The sequence below is a fragment of the Helicoverpa armigera genome, chromosome 30 (assembly GCF_030705265.1).
Source record: "Helicoverpa armigera isolate CAAS_96S chromosome 30, ASM3070526v1, whole genome shotgun sequence".
NCBI lineage: Eukaryota > Metazoa > Arthropoda > Insecta > Lepidoptera > Noctuidae > Helicoverpa > Helicoverpa armigera.
In genome coordinates this window covers 2,485,137-2,512,150 of record NC_087149.1, presented here as the reverse complement: position 1 = coordinate 2,512,150, position 27,014 = coordinate 2,485,137, and the positions used below count along the sequence as shown (strand labels likewise).

Below are 27,014 nucleotides of genomic sequence, written 5' to 3'. Positions count from 1 at the left end.
TGAAAAGGTGTCCCGGCATTATTATTATTTATTTGCTTAGAACATACTTAGGTGTACCAGTTTTTACAATGGTGTCTGTTGAACACTTGTCTAAAATTAAAAAAAAACCGGCCAAGTGCGAGTCGGACTCGCGCACGGAGGGTTCCGTACCATCCAAACTAATATTCTATATACATACATATATTTATAGATATCGAGCAAAAATGAGTATGGGAGCCCCCCGAAATATTTATTTTATTCTAGTTTTCAGTATTTGTTGTTATAGCGGCAACAAAAATACATCATCTGTGAAAATTTCTACTCTCTAACTGTCACGGTTCATGAGATACAGCCTGGTGACAGACGGACGGACGGACAGAAGAGCGAAAACAATAGGGTCCCGTTTTATCCTTTGGGTACGGAACCCTAAAAATGACAAATTATGACGTTGAAATAAGGTCCGTTTTGCAGACATTTTTTTTTTGACAAGTGTTCAACATAAAGAAAGAAAATATATATAGATAGGTTAAAAACGTTTTACCTCGTTTCGTCCTGTTGTTGCACCTCAACGGCCAACGCATCATGTAACGGTATATTTTTAGTTTTCCTGGAAAAAAAAAAATGTAGGTATACTTACACATCTTAAAATAGAAACTAAAGTAAAGAAACCACAAATCTATACTTATAATAAATCTGTAGAGAGGTCAATTCTGTACATTGAATATATTTCCAAAATAACTATCAGGGGGTGATTAGTGATCGATACTGATGCCAAAAATCAGTAAAAATTTTGTCTGTCTGTATGTTCGTTATAGAAACAAAAACTACTTGACGGATTTTAACGAATCTTGGTACAATTATTCTTCATACTCCTGGGCAGGTTATAAGATACTTTTCATCACGCTGCGACCAATAGGAGCAGAGCAGTGAAGGGAAATGTTGGGAAAAAGGGCGAAGTTACTCCATTTTTTAAGCTTCCGTCGTGTGTGCAGCCTTAATGGTTAAAGCTACACAGAAAACATGTATGACGGAAATGTTCAACTTAAAATTATGTAAAAAACATCCCATGACAGCATATGTGTACCTTTTGTGGTTGACTTACAATAACACGTGTAACTCACGATAGCTTAGTAGTTCGGAGGTTTCTGATTATATTTGTCTACTATTACGTTTCTAACACTCTCACTCACACTAAATAAAAAAGGGTTAAAATTACTACCTATTCAATAAAAAAAGAAGCATATAAATCGGTGAAGAAAAACCAAAGCTATACATGAAATAAGGTTATAAGCCATCGCGCGTGAATATCTATACTAATATTATAAAGCTGAAGAGTTTGTTTGTTTGAACGCGCTAATCTCAGGAACTACAGGTCCGATTTGAAAAATTCTTTCAGTGTTAGATAGCCCATTTATCGAGGAAGGCTATAGGTTACTTTTTATCTCGTTACGGGAAGTAGTTCCCACGGGATACGGGTGAAACTGCTGGCAGAAGCTAGTCATGCTATAAGCACAGTATAAAGATCATACAGTAGGTCGACGCCTTTGATCTCGTGTAAAATGACGACATCGTCTAGACCACTGCCCTCTATATTTACCACTGGACAGGCTGTTGTCAACGTGCTTTTGTGCCCGTTTGATAATCGCCATTTTGGCGCTGTTAGACGTAGCGAGTGTTCGTGGTACTAAAATTATTTTGAACCAATGAACAAACACTTCTCTCACAGCTATTTGAAATTATACGTCAAAATTAGTTCTGTGGACACTCGCTTAGACGATATTGGCGCTTCAAATGGGCACAAAAAAATTGCTGTCAAACGTACGGAACAGCCGGTCCAGTGGTAAATATAGAGGTCAGTGGTCTAGACAGTAACACATAGGATAGGGTTGTCACAAGAAAAACAATATTTGTGAAATTATTTATTTATTGCAGACCAACATCGATAGCGGTATTATAAATAAAACAATATTATAGTTATCGGCAAGGATATTGAGCCCTGACCTTCACCTGCGTTCTGCGCGATTTATTGGTTTATTGCCTTATGTGTACAGTGTGCAAAGCGATCCCCACTCTTCCGCCGAGAGCTCAATATCCGTGCCGATAACTATACAGTATACATGATATTAATATAATGATGAAAACAATTCTTAATCCGCTCTTTCTTGCATGTATTATTAAGGAGTTGAGTATGTCAATAAAAACTGCAAATTAGGCGTATATTTATCGGCACTAATCTTGAGCTCTGACCTACATCTGGAAGTGATTTATTAGCAAAGAACCAATCCCGAGTGACGGCTATGACGCGATGCACTGCGGGCCAATCACCGCTTTAGCCCGCCCCCGCGCCTCACTTCATACCACAAAAGGGACCCAATATATTACTTCTGCGCAGGTGAAGGTCAGAGCTCAAGATTCGTGCCGATAACTATATACAAAGAGATTTAAAAATGAAATGATGCTGACTTGGTAACTAGTTACTGTGACATTAACTGTACCTACTGTACTTACATAAGATCGGTCTGTGTATGGACGAAATCTTCAGTTGGTAAAAGCAACGTTGGTAATGCTGTTTTCTTCAAGGATTTTTTCCCGTACATACCATTCTCAAAATGCAAACTGCAAATATATGTATGTTTTAAACTTTCGATAGACCTTTCAAGTAAATCCGGTCTTCTACAAGCTTCCACCCATAATTTACATCTGAAATGTTACAATGTAATACAAATTAATGATATCCTTACTAGTAATATTATAAATCGGAAAGTGAGTTTGTTTGTTTGTTTGTTTGTTTGTTCCGCTTTCACGCCGTAACTACTGAACCGATTGCTTTGAAATTTTGCAGACGTAAAGCTAGAAGTCCGGATTAAATAATAGGGTACTTTTTATCCCGAAAAAAAATTGATATTCCCGAGGGAAAACAAAAATACTATTTGCTTGATGGATGGATTGTAGATGGCGCTGTGTGTCGTTTAAAATGACAGTAGATGCAGAGGGAATGATAACTTTAACGGAAGAGTTTTGTAATGTTGTGGGCAGCGAATCGGAGTTACACGGTCATATAAATGATGATCAATGGCTCTGCGAACGCGCAATATTAGCACCAAAAAATGAAACGGTCACTAAAATAATAAATGAAAATATTTTGAATGAAGTTATGGGAGAAAATACTGAATATTTATTTGTAGACACAGTGATAGAAACAGAACATAGTGCCTCATATCCTGTGGAGTTTTTAAATTCTTTGGAATTATCTGGGGTGCCTTCTCATAAATTAAAACTAAAAGTAGGTGTTCCGGTGATGCTCATGCGTAATCTCGATGCCCCTAGACTGTGTAATGGTACCAGGCTGCGTGTCACTCAGCTTGGGCGGAACATTATTACAGCCACTATTTTAACTGGCGCAGCAAAGGGTGAAAGTGTACTCATTCCTCGGATTCCGATTATTCCAACAGACCTCCCATTTCAATTTAAAAGACTACAATTTCCTATAAGGGTTTCATTTGCAATGACCATTAATAAAGCACAAGGCCAAACTCTAAGGGTTGCTGGAGTACACTTAGAAAAACATTGTTTTTCGCATGGTCAGCTCTATGTAGCGTGTTCCCGGGTTTCCAGTGCCCAAAATCTGCATGTTTTTGCTCCACAAGGGAAAACGTATAATATAGTGTACCATTCAGTTTTGGTTTAACAACTAATCGTATCCAGCGTTACATCGCGCTTCTTAGATTTTTCCGTGGGAATGAGAAGTTTTCTTATAGTTGTGATTTATACCGCAATATAACCGAATTCCACGCGGGCGAAGCCGCGGGCGGAAAGCTAGTATTCTATAAAATAATAAATAATAATTATATATACTTACTAATACTATAAATGGGAAAGTATCTCTGTCTGTCCGGCTTTCACGCCAAAAATACTGAACTGATTGTAATGAAATTTGGTACACAGATAGTCTAGAGCCTGAGAAATGACATGGGCTATATAACATCCCACTATGACGAATAGGAATAGAGCAGTAACAAAAAATGTTGCGAAAACGGGTGCGAACGCGGACATATTGCTTCCATTATTTTAACAGGAGCTTATTTTATATCTACTGAGCTCTTTATAATTTTTTTTCGGAATGGACTACGGCGACGGGGACGGAGTCGCGGCCAACAGCTTGTAAATATACAACATGTAACTTAATTAACGCACATCCTGAAATTACTTAGTTCAGAATCGTTTACTGAATAGATTTATATCATTTTTAATAAAGGTAATTTTTTATCCCAAAAATAATTAAAACTACGGAAATTATTGTCATATTTTTAACCCTGTACAGTCAAAACAAATTCAAATAGACCGTAACTCAAAGTAATAAGACTTCGTGTATTGTCGGCTTTTTCCGTAGTTTCGTTGTGTGATATTTGCGTGCGTAGTAGTATGACGAAAAAGTTCTCCAAGAATTGGTATAACTAATTTAGTAAATAACAATGCATATACATTTTAAATTAAAAATTCAGTGTATGTATTATGATTATAACATAAAATTATAATTAGGGTGTTTTAGGGTGTGCGTTAATTACGTTACATGTTGCATATAAAATAATTTTCGTTACAAGCACCCCAATTTCATTAAAAATTGACTCCCATATCAAATTGTAAGAAAATGACGTCCGCCATCTTGGATTTCAAAAAGGCTGACTTTTTCGTAACAAGCACTTTAATTTAACTCAAAACTGAAATCCATTTCTTATTATAAAAATTACGTCCAGCATCTCGAAATTCACCCTTAGTAAATAATAAAAATAAAAAGTTCACCATCTAGATACAGATACGAAACATACAAACACTTTCACATTTATAATATTAATAGGATTTCCAAATAGATGCCCTGTGCGATATCCTAATATAAAATATTTTTTTTACCATGTGGAGGTCGGCCATTTTATTAACGTAATCAACGTGACATCTTTACTTCTATACTAATATTATAAAGAGGAAAACTTTGTTTGTTTGTTTGGTTGTAATGAATAGGCTCAAAAACTACTGAACCGTTTTTAAAAATTCTTTCACCATTCGAAAGCTACATTATCCACGAGTAACAAAGGCTATATTTTATCCCGATACGGGCAGTAGTTACCACGGGACGCGGGTAAAACCGCGGGAAAACGGCTAGTATAAAATATTTTTTTACCATGTGGAGGTCGGCCATTTTATTAACGTTATCAACTTGGCACGACATTACAAATAAAATTATTTATGCAGTCTATAATACCAAAACAGATTTATTTACCTTTCTTTTGTGCGTGGAAGCTGATGAAACCGTAGATCTCTATTTATTTGAGATGAAGACTTGCAATCACTCACAGCACACGTCGCATGCACCATTTTAAATTAACAAAAAAAAACTTAATTATAAAAAAGAAACACGCGTCAGCCCTGAATGATAGATCCCGAACTACTAATTTTTGTTCGTAGTTCGTTTGGGAGCGGCCTACCCGCGTCTCGCCCCTCACACCCCGCTCGATTGCCCTGTCTAGACGTCTGCGTTGAACGACTGTATAGCCCCCAGTACACATTGGCTTGTGTAGGGCCAAGCTTTGCAATGCACAAGTGTAGGCCACGATCAAATGGTGTTTACACATTGGCGCATGGCTCATTGTTGCCTGGCAAACCACTTGCGATGGACGTCGAAGTAAGTAACGGCTGCGGCTATTTATTTGTATACTACACTACTGTATATATTTTTACACGCAACACAAAAGTGTACTATCCTCAGCGGCCGGTGACGAGCAAAACATTGGCCGAATGTGTAAACACCACACGCCAAGCTGGGCCACGATTCCTTTGATCGCCAACCTTGACAAATGTCCGCCAACATGCACCAATACTCCGTGTACACATTGGTGATGGCGTGTATTTGCCACACTTGGGCCAATGTGTACTGCGGGCTTTAGACTGTGCTATAAGGATCATTTTTGTGCAACTAACGGTCGCCGCGTTTGACGCGGCTCGCGGCGCGGTGGCTGCGCGAGCTTCATACAATACTAGCTTCTGCCAGCGGTTTCACCCGCATCCCGTGGTAACCTCTGCACGAACCTGGACAAAGTAGCCTATAGCCTTCCTCGATAAATGGGCTATCTATCACCGAAAGAATTGTTCAAATCGGACCAGTAGTTCCTGAGATTAGCGCGTTCAAACAAACAAACAAACTCTTCAGCTTTATAATATTAACACGTTACAACAATCAGTTATTTGTCCGGTGTCAAATAAACTAAAAAACTGATTGAATTGTCAATTTAAAAAAAAATGTTGGCTATGCTTGGACCAAAATATTTCTTCCAAAATTTTCAAGCATTTACCTGTTGCCGTTATCGATATCGAGTAAAAAAACCGGTCAAGTGCGAGTCGGACTCGCGCGCTAAGGGTTCCGTACCATTATTTATGAAACGGACAAAACGTCACGTTTGTTGTATGGGAGCCCCCCAAAATATTTATGTTATTCTTGTTTGCAGTATTTGTTATAGCGGCAACAGAAATACATCATCTGTGAAAATGTCAACTCTCTAACTATCACGGTTCATGAGATACAACTTGGTGACAGGCGGACGGACGGACAGAGGAGCGAAAACAATAAGGTCCCGTTTTACCCTTTGGGTACGGAACTCTAAAAACTAAAAGACCACAAAAGTACTCGTGGTCTTATTATTCTGACCGGTTTTTAAGCGCTTATCTTGAACTAGCTTCCGCCCGCGGCTTCGGCCGCGTATAGTTCGCTTATATCGCGTTTCCGAGAGAATTCTTCAAAAGTCCGGGATAAAAACTATCCTATGTTCTTTCTTAAGGTCAACTCTAACTCTGTGCCAAATTTTATTAAAATAAGTTCAGTGGTTTAGACGTGAAAGCGCAAAAAAACAGACCGACAGAGTTACTTTCGCATTTACAATATTAGTAGGGAAGCCCTAAGACGACCCACTGACCAAAGGATTTAGCAGTATTGTTGATAGAAGTTTAACATTTTGTAAATATTTTTTTCACATGGCATGAAGCAACTGAGTTAAATCGTAGCACATACTGTTGCTTTACCAATTTTATTTTTTCTTAAAAATAAAGATAAAAAGTCATTTATTCAAAGTAGGCTGAAAATCAGCACTTTTTAAAGGTCAAATTTACAAAAGACAGACCCCAAAACGCCCGCCCTTCACCACTTCCTATGTGTTTTTGCTGGGAAGAAGAAATTATGGAACAAACTCCCCAGCAACACATGTCTGTCTGTATGGTTTGAAGAACCGTTGAAATCTATACTAATATTATAAAGCTGAAGAGTTTGTTTGTTTGAACGCGCTAATCTCCGAAACTACTGGTCCGATTTGAAAAATTCTTTCAGTGTTAGATAGCCCATTTATCGAGGAAGGCTATAGGCTACTTTTTATCCCGGTACGGGAAGTAGTTCCCACGGGATGCGGGTGAAACCGCTGGCAGAAGCTAGTAAAAAATAAACACTTACCGTACTTTATTCATATGTGCCGCTCTATTTAGGAAATTTGCAATTTTCTTCTTTCTACGAGGCATCTTATAACACAATTAAGTTTTAAATTTAAATAGTCTCAAAACATTTATATTCAGTGCTAACTTGCAAACAACACTTATTACCTACTTACAAATAAACGCTTGTACACTAAAACTAATAATATAAATAAAAATGAATGTCAATTTTCGTTAAAATCTTATTACGGGTTCATCCAAACTAAATGTTTAGGCTTTGTTCGGACTATTCAGTAGATGGCTTATGTGAAGTTTGCACAAAATCGTTCAAGCATTTATTTATACGTAGCGAAGTACCGACCCGCTAGGTTATTCACACAGTATTTTAACATTAATACACAAATATTTACATAAAATGTCATTTCTTGTCCTTTTCAATAGCTCAAACATACTACTGTAAAAATGTATTATTTGCACTGTTATTTTATAGAGCGGGATGCGCTATTTTTTGACACAGCCTTCCCGTGCAAACGCTAGGATGATACTAACCTTAAACCTTGATTGAACCTTCGCATTTGTGACTATTCTGAACGTACGCGGGCGCCGTACCGTACATTATAGAGGTATTATTGATATAACGGCATTTAACGTAACGTAACTAACAATTTTGTAAATTGTCAAACTTAAATTCAACAAAGTAATAAATTGTCTATAATATTGTTAAAAACATATTGAAATCGCTTCAGTTGTTTGTAAGCAGTAAGCATATGAAGAGAATGTACTTAATTTTTTCCGACTAAAGTATGAACGATGCACAAAGTACATAGGGATAGATGCGGACAGAAAGAACGACATTGTTTTATATCGAATATTTGACAAAAACTAGCATCCGCCATCTTGAATTTTAATTAATGTCAGATTTGCAATCGCTGCCCCCAAAAACCTATTACACGATACCTATGTTTGTCAAAAATTGAAGAAAAGATTACATCCGCTATAATATATACCTATTTATAGGAATACGTACTTTTTTTTTCGGAAATTAGCGCCAACTTTCTTCTTATAATATTTTTCCTTACGCTTTCCCATTTCACTAAAACAAAATGTAAAAAAAAATTACAAAAATATGCATTGAATAGTGCTACTTATATTTGTGAAAGTTTGTGAGAATGTATGGATGTATGTTTGTTATTCTTTCTCGCAAAAACGGCTGGACCGATTTGGTTGTTTGGTATGTAGATAGGTGAGACCCTGGATTAACACATAGGCTACTTTTTATCAACATACCACGCGGGCGAAGCCGCTGGCGAAAGCTATCTATACATATATAATATAAAACATAGATATGCACTATATAATAACAACTCGAAAAACAAAAAATATGACTTACCTTATTCAACCGTTTGCGTTTGGTAAGGTAAGTACACAATAGATCGCGTGTCGCTTCTCGATGAGACGTGACCACTCTCCGAGCTCTCGTGGACGACTGAACTTTCTGTACATACCTACGTAGGTACGTTGCGTATGATTCAAAACAGTTCAATTTTAAACAAAATAATGTCTAAAGTCTAATACACAAGCTACATTTTCGAAAATGTTAAAACGACAAACTGTAGTATGATTACTATGTTTATTATATACTATGTTTATTATATTCGTCCTAATTGTGCATTGCCACAACCTGCAGCCATTGTACCCTCAATCAGTTTGGTATTTAAATCTTCAGGAGTGTTTTTTATAGTAAACCGTGTTTTGCACAACAAGCATTCATATAAGAATTTCGAAACCAACCCATGTTTTCTTTCCGAAATTAGCTCCATGGTGTTGAAAGAACATTGGAATAGTGATTTGTGGCTGGATATTCGCATAAGCTCTTCGGTAAAATATTTGAAATCCACTATTCTGTTATTCCCATCTTTTATTTTCTCGATCTAAAATATTTAAAGCAACATATTAAATACATTTTATATTAAAAAAAAGTTTTTCCAAAAATTAAAACTAAAACAGACTTCACAAAAAGACTAAAATCGGAGAAATGCGCGAACAAACATAAAAAAGCATATATACGGTCGAATTGAGTTTTTTGGGAAGTCGGTTAAAAAACAATAAGACAAAAACGCTGACAAAAGCTAGATAGCTTTTAATGTAAGATAATAACAGTTTGATTTAGCAGACACATACTTGTTCTCCTTGTGTTGCTACTTCACAAGGTAAATCCCATAGTACGTTGACAGACTCTGTTTTTTCTTTATCTTTATTATTATGATTATTCACATCGGTAAATTTTCTTTTGCGTGTATTTCTGCAAACAACAATCAAATTTGTAAAAAAACGAGTAACCGAAAACACTTTTCACCTGATTATATAGAAAGTTACCATATTTATAGACCACCCGTTTGAGACTTACTTATTTGAAATATCCTTAATTTGTTTACATTGTTGTTCAATAACTTTACTACTGTGTGAAACTTTATCGGATTCATGTATTTCTTCATGTCCCTGTAGTTGGCTGCTTTTATCAATATTACACCAGGTTTCCACCAAATGATTGCTGCAAATAAAAACCGTTAAAATAAAATTAAAAATAAAATTAAAAATAAAATAAAATTTGAATATTTCAATCCAATATTATATCTCTATATAAATAATAAAAATCGCTCACGTTTCTTTCACATTCGTTGCTGGAATCGCATCTAAGTCGCATATTGATTTTACTGGCAGAATCTGTTCATTTTGCATACTTTTCCTAAAAGACAATAAAAGAAAAATTTTAAATTTAAAATAACATAAAACTAAAAACAAAGTCTCCATAGATTTTCTGCTCTCAGAAGACGTATGTTTACGTAGTACCTAACTATTTAATGTACAATAGTAGGTAGTAAACAATCTAAATATATAAAACTCAAAGGTGACTGACTGACTGACTGACATAGTGATCTATCAACGCACAGCTGAAACCACTGGACGGATCGGGCTGAAATTTGGCATGCAGGTAGATGTTATGACGTAGGCATCCGCTAAGAAAGGATTTTGATCAATTCTACCCCCAAGGGGATAAAATAGGGGATGAAAGTTTGTATGAAACTTTGTCAATTTTAAACCGATCGGACTGAGACTTTGCATGCATAAAGCTACTATGGCGTAGGCAACCCTTAAGAAAAGATTTTGATAAATTCCATCCCTAAGGGGATAAAATATTGGATGAAAGTTTGTATACATCTTCTTAGATTTTATGAAGAAGTCCTGATGACGAATCAGAATTTTATGATGACGTTCGCTTAAATACGATTTTGATTAATTCAACCCCCATTCAACCCCCACGGGTGATAAAATAAGGGATGATGAAGGATGTAAAATGTATTAGTTTGAACCTATCAATATGTTTGAGTACCAATATTTTGCTTGGAGCGACTACCTATCTACCTATCTTCAATCCAGTCAACTACACAAGACGATATCCATGGTAAGACTGACAGACTTTCTGGCTTCTGATTAGTCGCAGCAGCTGCAGAAAATGTACAAATGACAGCTTTGTCAGACTCAAAGCATAGAGACATAGATTATAGCTGTTTCCTGTGAAAATTACTTACACACCATACGTAATAATTTTCCAAATTGGCTGACTAGATCCAGAGATATTCACAACGTCACAAACTTTACTTCTTTTGTTTAGATAAATGGTCACATCCACAACACAACCTTGATCAATGAATCTATGCGACTGCTAAGTGCTAATCCTAATTATACATACTGTCACGTGAAAGAATGCACCTACGGGATAAGTAGATTCTATATTGCCCACGCAGACGAAGTTGCGGGCAACAGCTAGTATAATAATATAAATGTAAGTATCTATTTAAAAATCACTCACGTTTCCTTCATATTCGTTGCTGGAACGGCATCTAAGTCACATATTGTTTTTTCTTGAAGAATCTGTTCATTTTGTAAACTTCTCCTAAAAGGTAATAAAAGAAAAATAACACATAACTGAGAATTTTATAGTATAACACGGTCTCCATAGTTTTTTTGTTCTCAGAGTGCTTATGTTTACGTAGTAACTACTTATTTAGTGATCTGTGCTAATATTTACAATATCTAAGGACACTCATATTGTAATATAGGGTGATGACTGGTAATTACTGAAAGATATTTAATTACGCGATGGTGTCCATGGTATTAAATAATTTTTATTATGGGAGCAAAGTCGAAATCATGAAAAAAATATCAGCTGTGCAGTACATTTGGTAAACGTACCTAATGTACTAAACAGCTGATATTTTTTCGCGATTTCTACTTTTCTTCCATAGTAAAAGTTGTTGGTTATCATGAGTACAATCTTTTTGTACCTATATCATAGTATAAAGAAACCAAGTAGATCTTCATACAAATGCGGGGCGCGCGGCTTATATGTGTGCGCCATAGTATCTATGCGTCGACGCACGCACACTAACAAAATCTCGACCCGTCGTTCTCAGTGCGCCAGTCGGAGTCACTGCGGAGTGTGCGTGCGTCGACGCATAGATACTATAGCGCACACATATAAGCCGCGCGCCCCGCATTTGTATGAAGATAACCTATACTCCATTCAAAATAACATTAGAAATTTAAGTAAACCTTTTTTACTGTTTGTTCAACCGATTTTGACTTCTATTCCGTAGACAAAAGAACGGAATTGAAAGCAAAATAGTGGTTACAATACCAAGTATTTACTGCAGCCGCCATTAATCATACTACTAACGCAATAGAAGTCAGAATCGGTTGAACAAACAGTAAAAAAGGTTTACTTAAGAGCGTGTACGCTCGGCGCGCGATGTCAACTTTAGGTAATTCAACGCAAAAAACCGCGCAGACTAGCGTCGCGGCTGTGTGCGTGCCTATCATACTTCACGTATAGTCACACAAACCATTTTGATCCTTTCGAGTGAAATTGGTAGAACAAAAAATATATTATTTAGTAAATAGTTAATAGCGGGAAAATAGTGTAAGTCTATGGATGTCTAAAATATAAAAGCATGAAAATAAGTCGTTAATACTTACACTCTTTTGCAAAAAAATCAGGCACCTATGAAAACCTTGGTTTTGAGGACTTTCTGTATATTACATACAATTTTCAACAGTACTAAATAGTCGACTGATGATTAATGACAATGTTAAGAGTTTCTGTATTTTAACCGATTTCAAAAAAAGAAAGGAGGAGGTTTCAATTAGATTGTTTTGTGATTGTTCTCAATTTGATTGTTCTCGATTTCTCAAAGACGCCTGGACCGATTTGAAAAATTGATTGTTTATATGAATGGTCCAGTCCATCCAGACCGAAAAATTGTGGTCAAATGACAACAATTGCCGGAAAGCCAAATATTGGTGAAGAGCTTGGGTTTACCATTGCAAATAAAGTTTTAAGTTATCTATCCTATATGCTTCAAAAGTTATTCGAGATCAAAAGTCAAAATTTGGGTACATCCAAAATGAAAAAAAAAAAATATAGCTCGATTGGTAACAGACATCTGCAATAAGTGATTTCTAGCCTAAGGAGTCCGCCATATTGGATTTAGACTCGCGACACATTTTTTTTCGAGTTATTCATAGCAAGCCCTTTCATTTGATACCCATATCGTAGGAATGCATTAAAAACATTATTTTATCCATCTTGGTTATACCGCCATATTGGATATAGAATCATACATTGTCATTAAAACTGAACATTCAAACAAAATTTCAACTCAATCGAAAAAAAAAAATATGCTTTAAAATTGAGCTTTAAATAAAATAGTAATGTATCAAGATTTGTTGGTCGCGCTTGAAATGTACTCTATTCTCGGTATCCACGGCAGAGGTTATTCACCCTACGCGATGTGACGGAGCGACACGTCCTCTCTCTGTGAAGCCTTGCGGCGGTCTGGTTTGAGTTGACTCGCGTGCAGCGTTTTATAGTAGTTTTTAAATAATTTATAAAAAAATAAAAACGAGAGATTAAATAATAATATAAAGTTTATGTTTTAAAGAAAGAGTTATATTATTATAGTAAATAATTGTTATATTAAATTAAGTAAGATAGATAGGTAAAAAAAGCATTTGAAATTCACAATTTTTCACATTGTTAAAATATTTTTTTCTGAAAGATAGAGACCTAAATCAAAAAATGTTTTCAATTAACTATAGGCATGGGGATTTCGTCTATGAGTAAAAAAATAAATATGATTAGATTTGCCACTGTTTCCACATGAATTTAAGCTTCGAAATAGACGCTGAACGGGAATTTTATAAAACATCTGTTACGTTATAGGGGTTTTAAGTATTTAAACTACACAAATTGAAATTTATGTTCAATTAACTATATAGACAGTGAAATTACCTTGCGTTATTAAAAAATAACATAGTTATAGGATAAGTAGTTACTGAGAAACAGTGGTTTGAAAAGTACCATTTTAGGCCAAATGGCGCGCGGTTGACGTACACGCTCTTAAATTTCTAATGTTATTTTGAATGGAGTATAGGTACCTACTTGGTTTCTCTATACTATCCCTCCATCACCCGCTGTTACCTATACCTAAAAATGGTTTTTATGCAGCGACTCGGGCAATATTCAAAGCCATAATACATAAAGTTTGAGGAGATCTACCTATAGTTATATCTCTCCTACGAATGGTTATTGTTCACAACCAGAATTATAAATTTAAAAAAACCCCCGACCCAAAAAAAGTACGCAATAATTATGTCAAAAGGTTAAAAACGCTAAACCCTATAAAAAGCAAAAAATAACTTTTAACACTACGTAAACTAAATTTTGTCGTGTCGGGGGACCGCTCTAATTCATTACTTTAGATACGTGTTTTTTTTGTAAACGTATTTTGTAATTAGGTAGGTATCATTTGATTTATGTAAGTACATATTTATGAAGGTAAAAAGCGGTCCCCCGACACGTCAAAATTTAGTTTACGTAGTGTTAAAAGTTATTTTTTGCTTTTTATAGGGTTTAGCGTTTTTAACCTTTTGACATAATTATTGCGTAGGTCGGGTTTTTAAATTTATAATTTAATTTTATTTCATGCTTTTTAAAGGAGCTCCTTAATTTTTCCTTCTTTCATTTAATTTATTTTATCTTAAGATGGGGTCGCTATATGTGATCTCGGCCAAAGGAAGCTGTTTAACAATCCTCATGACAAACTGGCTCTGGGAGAATTGCACAGATTGAGAAACAATAAAGATAAACCTTTGGACATTCTAGATTTTCAGCAAAAATATAAATCGGTTTATCCGTTTCATTCCGGCATTCCAGGGTTTCATCCGCCACATCCCATTTCCAGCATCAGGTTCTCGTCAATCAGAAACATGAAGAGAACTCGTCAAGACAAATTCAACGAGCCCAAACTCGATGGGTTTACTAAAAGGCAGTTCAGGGTTACGTCTCCTACCTTCGTGTCCTAACAGCAGACCAGCTCAGTGGTTCCAAAAGACATTAGTGTTTCAAATTTCAGATCCCACACATACTTGCAAGTAAACTGAGCGTGTAACATTCCTATCACATCTAGCAAACGAGCTGATGGCCTTGAAGACCTGAACCGATTTCCACCAAACATAGCTAAGAACACTCCCGACTGACATACCTTTTAAACAAAAAAAACCGCATTACAATCGGATCATCCGTTTGGGAGCTACGATGCCACATACACACACACACACACACACACACACACACACAGACACGTCAAACTTATAACACCCCGTCGTTTTTGCGTCGAGGGTTAAAAATACGTTACAAAACAATAATTTCACTAAAACTAACAAACTACATAGCTCTACATAATACTAATTGCTACATATAGGTAGGTATTGATGATTTTATTTTATTTACCTTGCCTTTTTCACCTCTTGCATTTTTTTGGCACATTCTTTGAGTTGTTGTTTTTTTTTTCTTTTTGAAACAATTTTTTTTGAAGTTCTTGCCATTTTAAGTACTTATTTTAAACTTTAACCTAATTTAATAATATAATATTACCTATAATTTTTTTACTAATATTTACACGTACAAAATATTTACATCTAAAATTATCGTCACAAATTGTTATACCTACACAGGTCCGACCGAGCGACAACCTGCACAGGTCCGACCTCGAAGAGGGCTATCGCCGGACTGGCTCGTCTCCGTACACATTGTGTATCAATCGCTAGAGCACGGACATAAGGTTCAGAATTGCGTAGTGTCTACCATGATCGCGGCCGCTCAAAAAATCCAATATCTTAAAACTTTAATTAAAAATGTTTGGTAATAGTTATGGAAAAATGCCTTTGACAAAACGTTGATATTGATGTTAAGAATATATTAGAGTAATTTTGAAACATAAAGATAGTGTAACTTTCTTGTAATTTTAAAAATAGTACTTTTTTAGACGTGTTTTCGGAATTAATTATGATCGAGTAAAATTATCAGTATCGTGTTTTCGTTCTGGCAGAATCTAGATAAAGATATCAATTTACCTATATCAAAATTTCAGATCCATTGGTAAGCTGGTAGTCCTATAATTTGGCATGGCAAACGGCTATCAAAATCACGGTGGCGTCTTAAGTTTGTGAAAAAAATTAACAGTTTACTATCAAAATTATTCAACTAAATACGAAGCCTTTTGCCAACGAAGAATTGTTAACACATTCATTGTGGTGCTCGATACATATTTTTTATGGTAATTATACTAATTATGATAATAGTATTGGTGATATCCTTTTAACTGTGACGGCCATTTTGTATTATTTTGCACTACGCAGTCTTAAAAATGTGTACGCTTTCAAATTATTACCAAGGCATCAATCTTCAAAACAATATCGGCTAAATAAAGCTACGTTTTGAATGCTAGCTGCCGACTGCAACTGCCGACCGCACATGCCGCGAGTGCATGAAAACAATTGATATCTAAAGGCAACTGCACACGCTGTTACCGCTTCGATTCAAAACGGTATCTTCATGTAAATACATACAAACCAGTAGTGCAGCTGCGGCTGATTACATGCAGTATGTCATGCAGTTGCTGTAGATACGTGCGATCGGCAGATATCTTTCAAAACGCACCTTAACGCGTCAATAATATTCCTTATCTCTTCCGCGCTTGCGCGTTAATACTGTGCGAGCGTGAGAGCGATATAATATTACGCGAGTGTAACAAAGACAGGACACTCCCTCGCCGCTGCTAACCCACAGCGAGGTCATTTGATGATTTTAGACGTCAAAAAAAACATGCAGAACGAGTTCCCACTTCTGTCCAAAACTGCTGTTGCTGTTGATGTTTATATATCAAAACAATATTAAATTATAAACTAGTCTAGGTCTTTACAACGTGCGATATACACACGCACGCACACATTGAACTCAAAATAACAAACGAACTATCTCATACAAATGGCCGTCGTCTCTACGAAGATGTTTGTATATAGGTATGCCTTTTCGTTTGGAGTTGGTCTGTTGGTACCATTTTGCCTTGCGATATGTATACCTACTAGATACTTACTTTATATTTGTATTTTTATTTGTCACGTACATTCCTCTGAGTCGTGTTTTTGATGCACTGCAACAATAAATGTTCATGAAAACGTTATCCAGTTATTCTACTGTTATGGTTCTACTATGTTCATCATCAGCCTATCGCAGTCCACTGCTGGACATAGGCCTCTCCAAGTGCACGCCACTGAGATCGATTTTCGGCTGCTCGCATCCAGCTCCTGCCAGCCGTCTTGCGAGAGATCCCTCATTTCCTAATAATATTATAAATGCAAAAGTGTGTTTTTTGCATCTAGCTATGTTTGTAAGTATGAATGTATGTTTTGTTTTCATGTCTAAACGGCTGTTTTTGATACATTTTGGTACAGAGAAAGGTGAGACACACACCAGTACAGAGTTATCGGCACGGATATCGAGCCATGACCTTCACCTGCGCAGAAGCGATTTACTGCCTTATTGCCTTATGCGTACGGGTGCGCAAAGCGATCCCTACTCTTCCGCCGAGAGCTCAATATCCGTGCCGGTATCTGTAATAGACTTTATAGGAGAGGGGTTGGTTGGCGAGCCGCGAGCGCGGCCGGGGCCAACAGCTAGTAGGTACCACAATGATTACATATACCTAATACGACTTTTTTTGTTGCTCCATTATTACTTTTTCTTTTGTTTCACAACGCGAGCACATTTATCTACATTGTGTGTGACGCGCGTATCTCAAGAAAACGGCAGCCGCGCTCGCACTGTTTTAAGTTGTTTTGAGACAGCGCGTCTGTGAACACGCACACATAGACACCTGTGTCTGCGTGACTCGAACGCGCTTTGTATGTAGATTGACTTATATACCTATGTATTTTGTGCCACTTCTATTGTTATTACGATAGTACCTACCTATACTCCATTAAAAATAACATTAGAAATTTAAGTAAAGCTTTTTTACTGTTTGTTCAACCGATTTTGTCTTCTATTCCGTAGACAAAAGAACGGAATTGAAAGCAAAATAGTGGTTACAATACCAAGTATTTACTGCAGCCGCCATTAATCATACTACTAACGCAATTGAAGTCAAAATCGGTTGAACAAACAGTAAAAAAGGTTTACTTAAATTTCTAATGTTATTTTAAATGGAGTATAGGTATCTTATTCTAAATAGAGGTAAGATAAGAAGCGCACTCTTATTGCTATTTCTTAGAAATGATGGACAGGTTTTGAAAGTAAAGGTAAAGAAATCAAAAGACGAATAAGTATTTAGATAATATTAGTAGGTACCTGAATAAATAAAATTGTAAACAAACTTACCTGATTTCTCGTCTAACCTTCCGGACTTTGCACTTGGCTACTTTCTTGTGTTTATTTTTATTATTTCCCATACTTCTTTCTGTGCACTAGTAAACGAATAAAGAGATAGCCGCGCGCTTGAAAATGGGACACAGGTCTCACCTCGACTGGCCTCGACAAGGCCTAGCGGGCGACTGATGACTGAAGTGAGGAACGCGAGCCGCTGTCTGTGTTATATAATATTTTATTATTAAAAGAATTAACTATTTTGCAAAATGTAATCACAAATTAATTTTCTCTACGTTATTAGTTTTTTTTAGATATGGTTTTTAGTAGTAAAACATCTATAAGCTTTGAGTAAAACAAGAAAAACATGAAAAAAATGTCGATTAAGCCTGTTTTTCGTTTTTTTTTTTTGATCGAGTGAAGTTTTCGATATCGTGTTTTGAACCACAAATTGTCAAAGTACATAGAGTGAACTAGAACAAGTTTTTTTTTTGGATTTAAAAAACCACGTATTCTTTGTTTATTATTAAATCAAAGTGACGTAAAATTGGGAATACCTGGCCTTAAAAAAATAAATCAAGCAAAACGATTTCGTATCCTTAGGTCTGGCAGTTTTCGGCTTAGATTTGGACTTAATAGTTTCTATTAAGCCGCGTACGCACGTACGAACAAATTTGTTGCGTTACATGATATGCAACAACTTGGTTCGTACGTGCGTACCACTATCGAACATCGAACACTCTGTTCGTCAAACATGTTCGCGGCGATCCTTGTAGTGTGTTCTGTATGGACGGCGTTCGAAGCGCTTTAATAACTTCACAATCGACCACTTCCAACGGCGCCGTCATGGCTACTAAGATAGAGTTCACGACTGTTGTTCGCGAACTCGACTCGAACTATGTTTGCGTACGTGTTCGAATATGCCGTCCATACGTACGAACCAAATGTTCGGGTCTGGTGTTTGTGTTCGCTATGTTCGTGTTCGTACGTGCGTACGCGCCTTTATGGTTATGAAAGTATATGTTTCTAGTTATTTTGAAATGTAATTCACAGACGAGTAAATTAAGCAAGGATTCCGCAAAGAGATTCTAGCAAGTGATACCACTGCTCTGTGTTACGAATATGCTAGTGCATATATTACATAGCTATTATGGGAAGGTATATATATTTTTAAGTACTTACCCAGACACAGTATTTTTTTTGCTTTTATTTCTAAAAATACTAACTAAAAAAAATGTCAGTATTCACTAAATAACTATTTTGATTTATGAATTTACGACAACCAGGGGCCCGATTCTCCTAAGTTAATAATGTCAAAATCGAATCGCAATATGATCGCAATAGCAATTTTAACATCGGGCATTCTGCTACTAATATAAGACCAATCGTATTCCAACGACATTCGATTGGTTTGCGATTGGTCTGCTATTTTGGTGGTTTTGGTCTATACGGTAGTTTGCTCTTCAATCATATTGCAATAGTTAATCATTTGCAGACAAAATGATTCATTATTGAATGACAGAAAAGGATAAAAACGTTTTTTTTTCAAAGACAAAATAGCGGAGTGCCACATACGTTTCAATCGTAATCGAGTCGGGATTCGATCGCAGTCGAATGTGAATCGTATGTTACTTAAGTAAAATTAGGAGAATCGGGCCCCAGGACGCGCCGCGCCGTGACGTGACCTATCTCTAGAAGAGTTGGCTGCAGACTGGGCAACGGGCGTGTCATTACCAGGCACGCGACAGTAGTGCATCGCGGTACGCAAATACGATTGAAAATAGCGATACGTCTGATTATAATTCAATCTCTTGGCCGCCAATATGAAAGACATTTCGCAGTTTTAATGTATTTTAAAAATAAGTACACCATTTTGTTAAAATATTTTTACATATGTTTTTAGTTGATTAAATTTCCTTTTTTTGCTTACTAAAATACGAACGGTTATCCCTCAAAATATTGAGCATTTCGAGACGAAAGGTTTTTTTCGTGTACTTTTTTGCATTTTTTTTTCGAGATTCTGGATTATTTTCAGGAAATATTTTTGCATATGTCTTTCATTTATAGCCTTGACTATGTATTGCATTTTTTTTGAGCTTGTAATATGCAGCAATACGAGTAACTATCGAAGGACCAAGAGGACGTTTTACAGGTGTCCCGATAAGGGCACCGTTCTTCGTAAGCAGCGCAGCTCTATTTAAAGTAAACGCAACTTTTTTCTTTCTTCTTAACAATATTTTAAAAACTAATTAATTCAAAGATAGGTAGGTACGTAAATAAAAGTAAAAAATATATCATGTGACAGTAACTTTTCACTTCAGTATCGAGAACAAGGTTTTATTTCCCGCCATAGATATACGTAGAATAGTAGATAAAGCGGCAATCGGTGAAAATGATTTTTGGTGAAGCCAGTCCTTCTCTGAATGAGAAGAGGCAAACGACACGTGGTAGGTACAGACGCCAGCAAGCCAACCTACTCGAATCTGTCAAATGTTACCAATCGAACATTAACCTGCCACTATTGTGATAAGGTTGAACATCTATTGAACACATTTGACAGATTGATGTAAGTTGATATATAGTTATCGGCACGGATAATGAGCTCAAGGCGGAAGAGTGGGGATCGCTTTGCGCACTGTACACTTAAGGCAATAAACGACTAAATCACTTCTGCGCAGGTGAAGGTCGGGGCTCAATATCCTTGCCGATGATTATACTTTTTTTCCGCGAGAACAGCCAATATGGCGTATGGTCTGACCGTTTTTTAGTGCAGTTGACAGTTGCTGTCAAAACTGACAGCTGCTGTCAAAGTGCACAAAACATTAGGTAATGCTGTACTTACATAAGCGAGTCGCATAGTTCCTTCTTCTCTTGTTGCTCTGTTCCTCGTCTTCGGTGGCTCAATTTCAAGAAACCGCTGTTCATTCGCTTGTACAACCTTCATCGTCATCTGCACATCATGTTGGGTAGCGGCTGTAAGAGAAGACAAGTTAGCGTCTCCCCACATTTATCGACGCGGAATCGGCTTAAGCCGAGTGCGTGTCACCACACTGCACAAAATCTTAATGTAATAAACCGTTTTTTTTTATATTAGGGGTTAAAGTATGAAATTGCCGTTTTATTCTAGTAGGTTTTTGAATTGCCATAGAGTCTTCATGGTTTGAGGTTTTCGAATGGAACTTTTTTCACGTGGTTTCTGTGATGTTCTTCTTTTAAAAAATGTGAAACATTTGATTATCGATGTTCAATTGTTTTTGTTATTCAACTTAAACAAGAAAGATGGATACTGCGAAAATTTGAGTAATTTTTGAATATGAGTTCCGACGCGGGATTGAACGGCAGAAACAGCCCGCAATATCAATGCTGCATTTGAAGAGGTGTCTGCTAAAGAACGCGCCGTGCGATTTTGGATTAAACGCTTTCGTGGTGGAAACTTCGACTTGAAGAACGAGCCATGAGAAAGACCGCCTGACAGGTGATTAACGAGAAATTAAGAGAGACGGTGAACGCCGATCCTAGTCAAACTACCCAGATACCCAGCCGAACACCGAATAATGTTGAAAAAATTAGCAGTAAAACAGCCACGACTCATGAATCGACCTTCACCGCTATTGCTCCATGACAACGCGAGGCCTCATACAGCAAAATAAACCGTTTTAACTCTTCAGGAACTGCAGTTGGAAACTATTCGTCTTCCTCCATATTCGCCAGACCTTGCTCTAACGGACGACCATTTTTTTTTGTGATTTGGACAATTATCTACGTCACAAGAAGTTTCTTCCCAGGAGGCAGAACAAAATTCTTTCACACTGTTTGTGCAGTCTAGATCCTCAGAGTTCTATCGTAAAGGCATAAATGACCTTCTTATTAGATGACCGCAATGTATAGATAATAATGGCAACTATTTTGATTAAATAAGTTTGTTAAAAATTAAAAAAAAATACAATTTAGGTTTTCAGTACAAATCGGCAATTTCATACTTTAACCCCTATTATATAAACTGTCGGGAAACAAAGACAGGGTACTTTGAAAACAATGTTATTTATTTATTTGTAAATTATTTCAGCTAATTTGATCCATTTTCTGAACATATTGGTAAAAATCATCAGGGGCCCGATTCTCCTAAGTTAATTTAATAATGTCAAAATAGAATAGAAATTGAATCGCAATAGCAGTTTTAACCATATCGGGCATTCTGTTACTAATGTAAGACCAATCGTATTCCAACGACATTCGATTGGTTTGCGATTGGTCTGCAATTTTGTTGATTTTGGTCTATACGGTAGTTTGTTCTACAATCATATTGCAATCGTAAATCGTTTCCGAACAAAATGATTCATTATTGAATAACAGAAAAGGATAAAAACGTTTATTTCAAAGAAAAAATAGCGGAATGCCACATACGCTTCAATCGTAATCGAGTCGGGATTGAATCTCAGTCGAACGTGCATCGTATGTCGCTTAAGTAACATTAGGAGAATCGGGTCCCTGTCTTACTAAGGGGTATCGGGTGAGGTAGCGGTGAGGGAGTGTCAGACTCTTTCTGACTAAAAACCGTCGTGTTCCGTCGTAGGCCTTTTATTTACCAGCGCTGCGGTAACTCTTTCGAACAGTCCCGCAGCCGGACATCAGACATCTTAAGAAAGGATTCCTAACCTGTATTTACTGTGGCTTGATCTTGGACCGTTTCTGGCTTATTCTGCGATCCTCTGTCGGCTGCTACGGTAGAACTGGTAGACGTACAAGGGGCTGGTGGGAGGGAAACTTCTGCGCTGTCCTGATGAGGCGACGATTCGAGCTGTGGGCAAATAAAACTTGTTATAATTACCGGCATGAATCTTGAGTTCTGACCTACATCTGCGCAGAAGTGATTTATTAGCAAAGAACCAATCCCGAGTGACGGCTATGACGCGATGCACTGCGGGCCAATCACCGCTTTAGCCCGCCCCCGCGCCTCACTTCATACCACAAAGGGGACCCAATAAATTACTTCTGCGCAGATGAAGGTCAGAGCTCAAGATTCGTGCCGATAACTATAGAACGTAGATGAACACAACGTAGCCGTAGGTACTTTTGTGTCGTCTAAATTATTGTGAAATTACAAGGGATAACCACTAAGGCACACATTGTGCAACAAAAATGTTTCTTCGTGTCACTTACGGCGCAGGAACGGTCAATTATGTTGAGCAATATTACGATTGCGCAATGATACAAACAAAACAATTTCACCATAAAGTAAATAACCACTATATCCCAATGAGGTTTTAACCATAGGAGACGTCATACTCATTGTAAAGTAATAAAGAAATGGCGACATTTTAGTAATTACCTACAAGAACCTAAGCCAATTCATTTCTAGCATTGAGTAAGTCAGAAGATGAAAGAGATATATAGGACCCCAATGTCAAAAAGAGATAAACAATTGTGCACGTGTCAATTGTCAACGACAGCCAATGACGTTGCATCGGCTGCCAGTGTGAACTGGGGAAAAATGGTACACAGAAAGCAGAATGAAAAAAATAGACAGTTTTTTTTAATAAAAATGTTTATTTACAAATTTTAATATAAGTAGATCTAAAAAAAAACAGGTAGGGTAGGTTTATTACACGTTTAAATAAATATATTTCCAACTAACGATATAATTTTTTATTAAAAAAAAATCCAACTTAAAGAAAATAAAACTTTGCTTGTTTGTTATGAATAGGCTCAAAAACTAGTGGACCGATTTTAAAAATTCTTTCACAATTCGAAAGCTACATTAGCCACGAGTGCCCACGAGTACCTAACAAAAGCTATAATAACATCACATTATTCACATTATTTATCTCCACAGGTATCTGTCGTGAAAAGTCGTGGTGGCCTAGTGGGTAAAAGACCAACCTCTCGAGTATGAGGGCGCGGGTTCGATCCCAGGTCAAGCAAGCAGCCCGACAGCCGGCTGTCGGTTGGTCGTTGAAAGGTTAAGAAATCTTAAATATAGACTGTAACTACAAGCAATGACGAACTGCAGTAGGTATCACAATAGTACAATAAATTTTGAAAAAGCTGAATAGAAATATATGAAAACTATCAATTAAGTTGAGCTTCGTGTATTATCAGCGCTCTTACTTCCCAAAGAATAATTCTAAATAGTGAAGTAGGGTTTTCTTTTTTACCTTAATTACCGGCACTGCAGTCTTTATCAGTTTGCGAACATTTTTTTTCGTAACGTACATGTCACTTTCCAGAAAGTGTTGAGAACAAATAGTTGAGTATGTCGTTGGCATCCAATCATCTTCTCGTCGTTGTGTTCTTACCACTTGTACCCATTTTTCTTTCATTAATCCGTCTTTAGGAAATCTAAAATAAAATAGAAATTAATGTTGAAAGTCAAATGCTGTTGTTGTTGTGTTTACCTACTATGGATAATATTATTAAATACTGGTGGTGTAAAACAATATTGTAGCCATATGACCCCAACATCCTCTAGCATCGGAATTGATAACACCGCGCGCCATTTTCTCGTTCTCTCTGTCACTCATACATTAAACGCACTATTTGTCTCGTTCGTGTAGATGTCAAAGCGGCAATAGCGCGACAGTGATTTTTGATTAAAATAAAATTTATGATTTTCTGTTTTAAATAGATTATACGGTACTTACAAATGAAAAGACACATCCTCCTTGCATTTTACAGCAGGCCCAGTATAAGTGTTGCACTTTCTGAACACACAACTAGGCATTTTTCTTTATTTTTAAACACCAAACTCTCGCTTAAACATACGTTCGCATCACGGCCAGACGCAGGACGGACTGAGTTCACTCAAGCTGATCAGCTTGTGTTTGTATCGCCGCGCAGACGTCAGTAAAACGTATCTAATCCTATTCACGAAGCCATGAGCCAAAAGGTAAACAAACCATTAAAAACAATGATATTATATATATAATCTGAATTAAAAATGGTTCTTTATAAGTCACGATTGAAGTAGTGAACATATTTTATAAAAATAACTACGAAAGTAATACACTGACAACATTAGAAATGATATTTTAGAACGATGTCTGTAGAACCTATGTAATCCTTTCAGACTTATTTGAAATCAAATATAATCATCATCATCATCATCAGCCTATAGCAGTCCACTGCTGGACATAGGCCTCTCCAAGTGCACGCCACTGAGATCGATTTTCGGCTGCTCGCATCCAGCTCCTGCCAGCCGTCTTGCGCAAGTCATCACTCCACCGTGCCTGAGGACGTCCTACACTACGTTTGCCGAGTCGTGGTCTCCACTCTAGAACTCGTTTACCCCAACGGTTATCGGTTCTTCGTCTAATATTCCTTACATCGTCGATCCCACAGTGCCTAAAGACAAAAGTCTTCAAATATAATAAAGGGAACTATATTTTTTGTCACCAAAATTTATATTTGTCATCAAGTTGTATCACCTAATAAATAGGTCCATCTCCACGAAATATTTTCGTTCTCAGATAAACAAAGAGTGTTCCCAGGTATGAATTACCAAATTATTGTTAATATAATGTGTAAAATATGAGATGGATTACCAATAAAATTGTAGTGCATGACATGAATATAAACTTCGTTCTTATAATAATAGTTTTATTACTTAAATAATAGCTTGGTGCTCAAAATGGTAGATCTGTCACCAAATAAATCGATTAATCGATCCCTGACTGCGACTCCTTTTTATTTGTTATTTTGTCACCAATACATAGTTACATTTTATTTCGTTCAGTTATTAAAATAATGTATTCGTTACCAATTTAATACATCAGTTTATAATTTTAATGAAAATATGTTCAAAGGGAAGAGAAGAAGAAAAAGGGGGCGCCCTTCAAAATCCAAACCAGCGCCGATTATTCAGTGATTGTTATTTTTAACAATAAATATTGATTATTTTGACTTTAATTAAGTGTTTTATTTACTATTCAGCTAGAAAAATTTAAATATATTTATAGTACCTGTGGAAATTAAGACCCTTGGGGGAGGCACATGGCCAGTTAAGTAGTGGACTCTTTTGGCTGAAATGATGATGACGACCACCCTACATTTTTAGACCTTAATGAACTTTCTAGTGATATAATATATGATTTATTGGTGATCTCTTTAAATTAGTTTGCTTAAATACTATTAGGACAAACCTATTATAATACATACAAAACCATTTATTTGGTACTTGACCCCATATCTCCATGATTTTCGGTAATTTATTGTGGAATTGATTTTATATTGTTTGGTGACTACATTTGGTGACAAATCTACTATTTTGAGGGCAAACCCTATTATTTAGGAAACACAAAATGAATTAAGTTGGTGACAGCTTAAATCATACCCTATAATAAATGCCGTAAATTATTTTCTTTATTTTAATTAAATATGTATTTAATCGTTTACATGTAAACTTCGAGCAACACAAGGAAAGGGAGTAGCCTTACATCATTTCGCCATACAAATAGTTCAGGGCCCGATTCTCCTAATTTAATAATCTCAAAATTGAATAGAAATTGAATCGCAATAGCAGTTTTAACCATATCGGGCATTCTGCTACTAATATAAGACCAATCGTATTCCAACGACATTCGATTGGTTTGCGATTGGTCTAAGTATACGGTAGTTTGCTCTACAATCATATTGCAATCGTACCTAAATCATTTGCAGACAAAATTATTCATTATTAAGAGGACGAATTGGAATTTTTGGCGCCAAGGATGTCAATTTTTCTCAGTAAATACAAAACGGATCAAAATACAACTTGGTTACCTGAAAGTTCATGATATAAGCCTTATTTTGTTAGTTGTAGAAACAT

General features: G+C 36.4%; 1 protein-coding gene and 1 long non-coding RNA gene across 7 annotated transcripts in view; one reads left to right on the top strand and one right to left on the bottom strand.

The window, feature by feature from the left end:
• LOC110380706 (uncharacterized) overlaps window positions 1–22,994 on the bottom strand; it is a 39,538-nt gene extending 16,544 nt beyond the window's left edge. For 2 of the 6 annotated variants that reach the window (XM_064043116.1, XM_064043119.1), the window contains exons 1-10: window positions 22,868–22,994; window positions 21,054–21,184; window positions 16,944–17,000; window positions 11,318–11,401; window positions 10,109–10,192; window positions 9,854–9,997; window positions 9,628–9,748; window positions 9,238–9,377; window positions 8,474–8,539; window positions 521–586 (exon numbers count right to left, since the gene is read on the bottom strand). In XM_064043116.1, the coding sequence (XP_063899186.1) occupies window positions 521–586; window positions 8,474–8,539; window positions 9,238–9,377; window positions 9,628–9,748; window positions 9,854–9,997; window positions 10,109–10,192; window positions 11,318–11,401; window positions 16,944–17,000; window positions 21,054–21,136 (845 nt within the window). In that variant the 5' untranslated portion in view covers window positions 21,137–21,184; window positions 22,868–22,994. Of the gene's footprint in view, window positions 1–520; window positions 587–8,473; window positions 8,540–9,237; window positions 9,378–9,627; window positions 9,749–9,853; window positions 9,998–10,108; window positions 10,193–11,317; window positions 11,402–11,792; window positions 11,935–15,298; window positions 15,421–16,943; window positions 17,001–18,226; window positions 18,368–21,053; window positions 21,185–22,867 lie in introns of those variants that run through there. The other 4 variants (XM_064043120.1, XM_064043117.1, XM_064043118.1 and 1 more) reach the window with 4 other exon arrangements.
• LOC135119183 (uncharacterized) lies at window positions 15,784–25,576 on the top strand. The gene is made up of 3 exons (XR_010278040.1): window positions 15,784–15,946; window positions 24,045–24,220; window positions 25,278–25,576. It is a non-coding gene; the product is annotated as an uncharacterized LOC135119183 (long non-coding RNA).
• The last annotated feature ends 1,438 nt before the right edge of the window (window positions 25,577–27,014 follow it).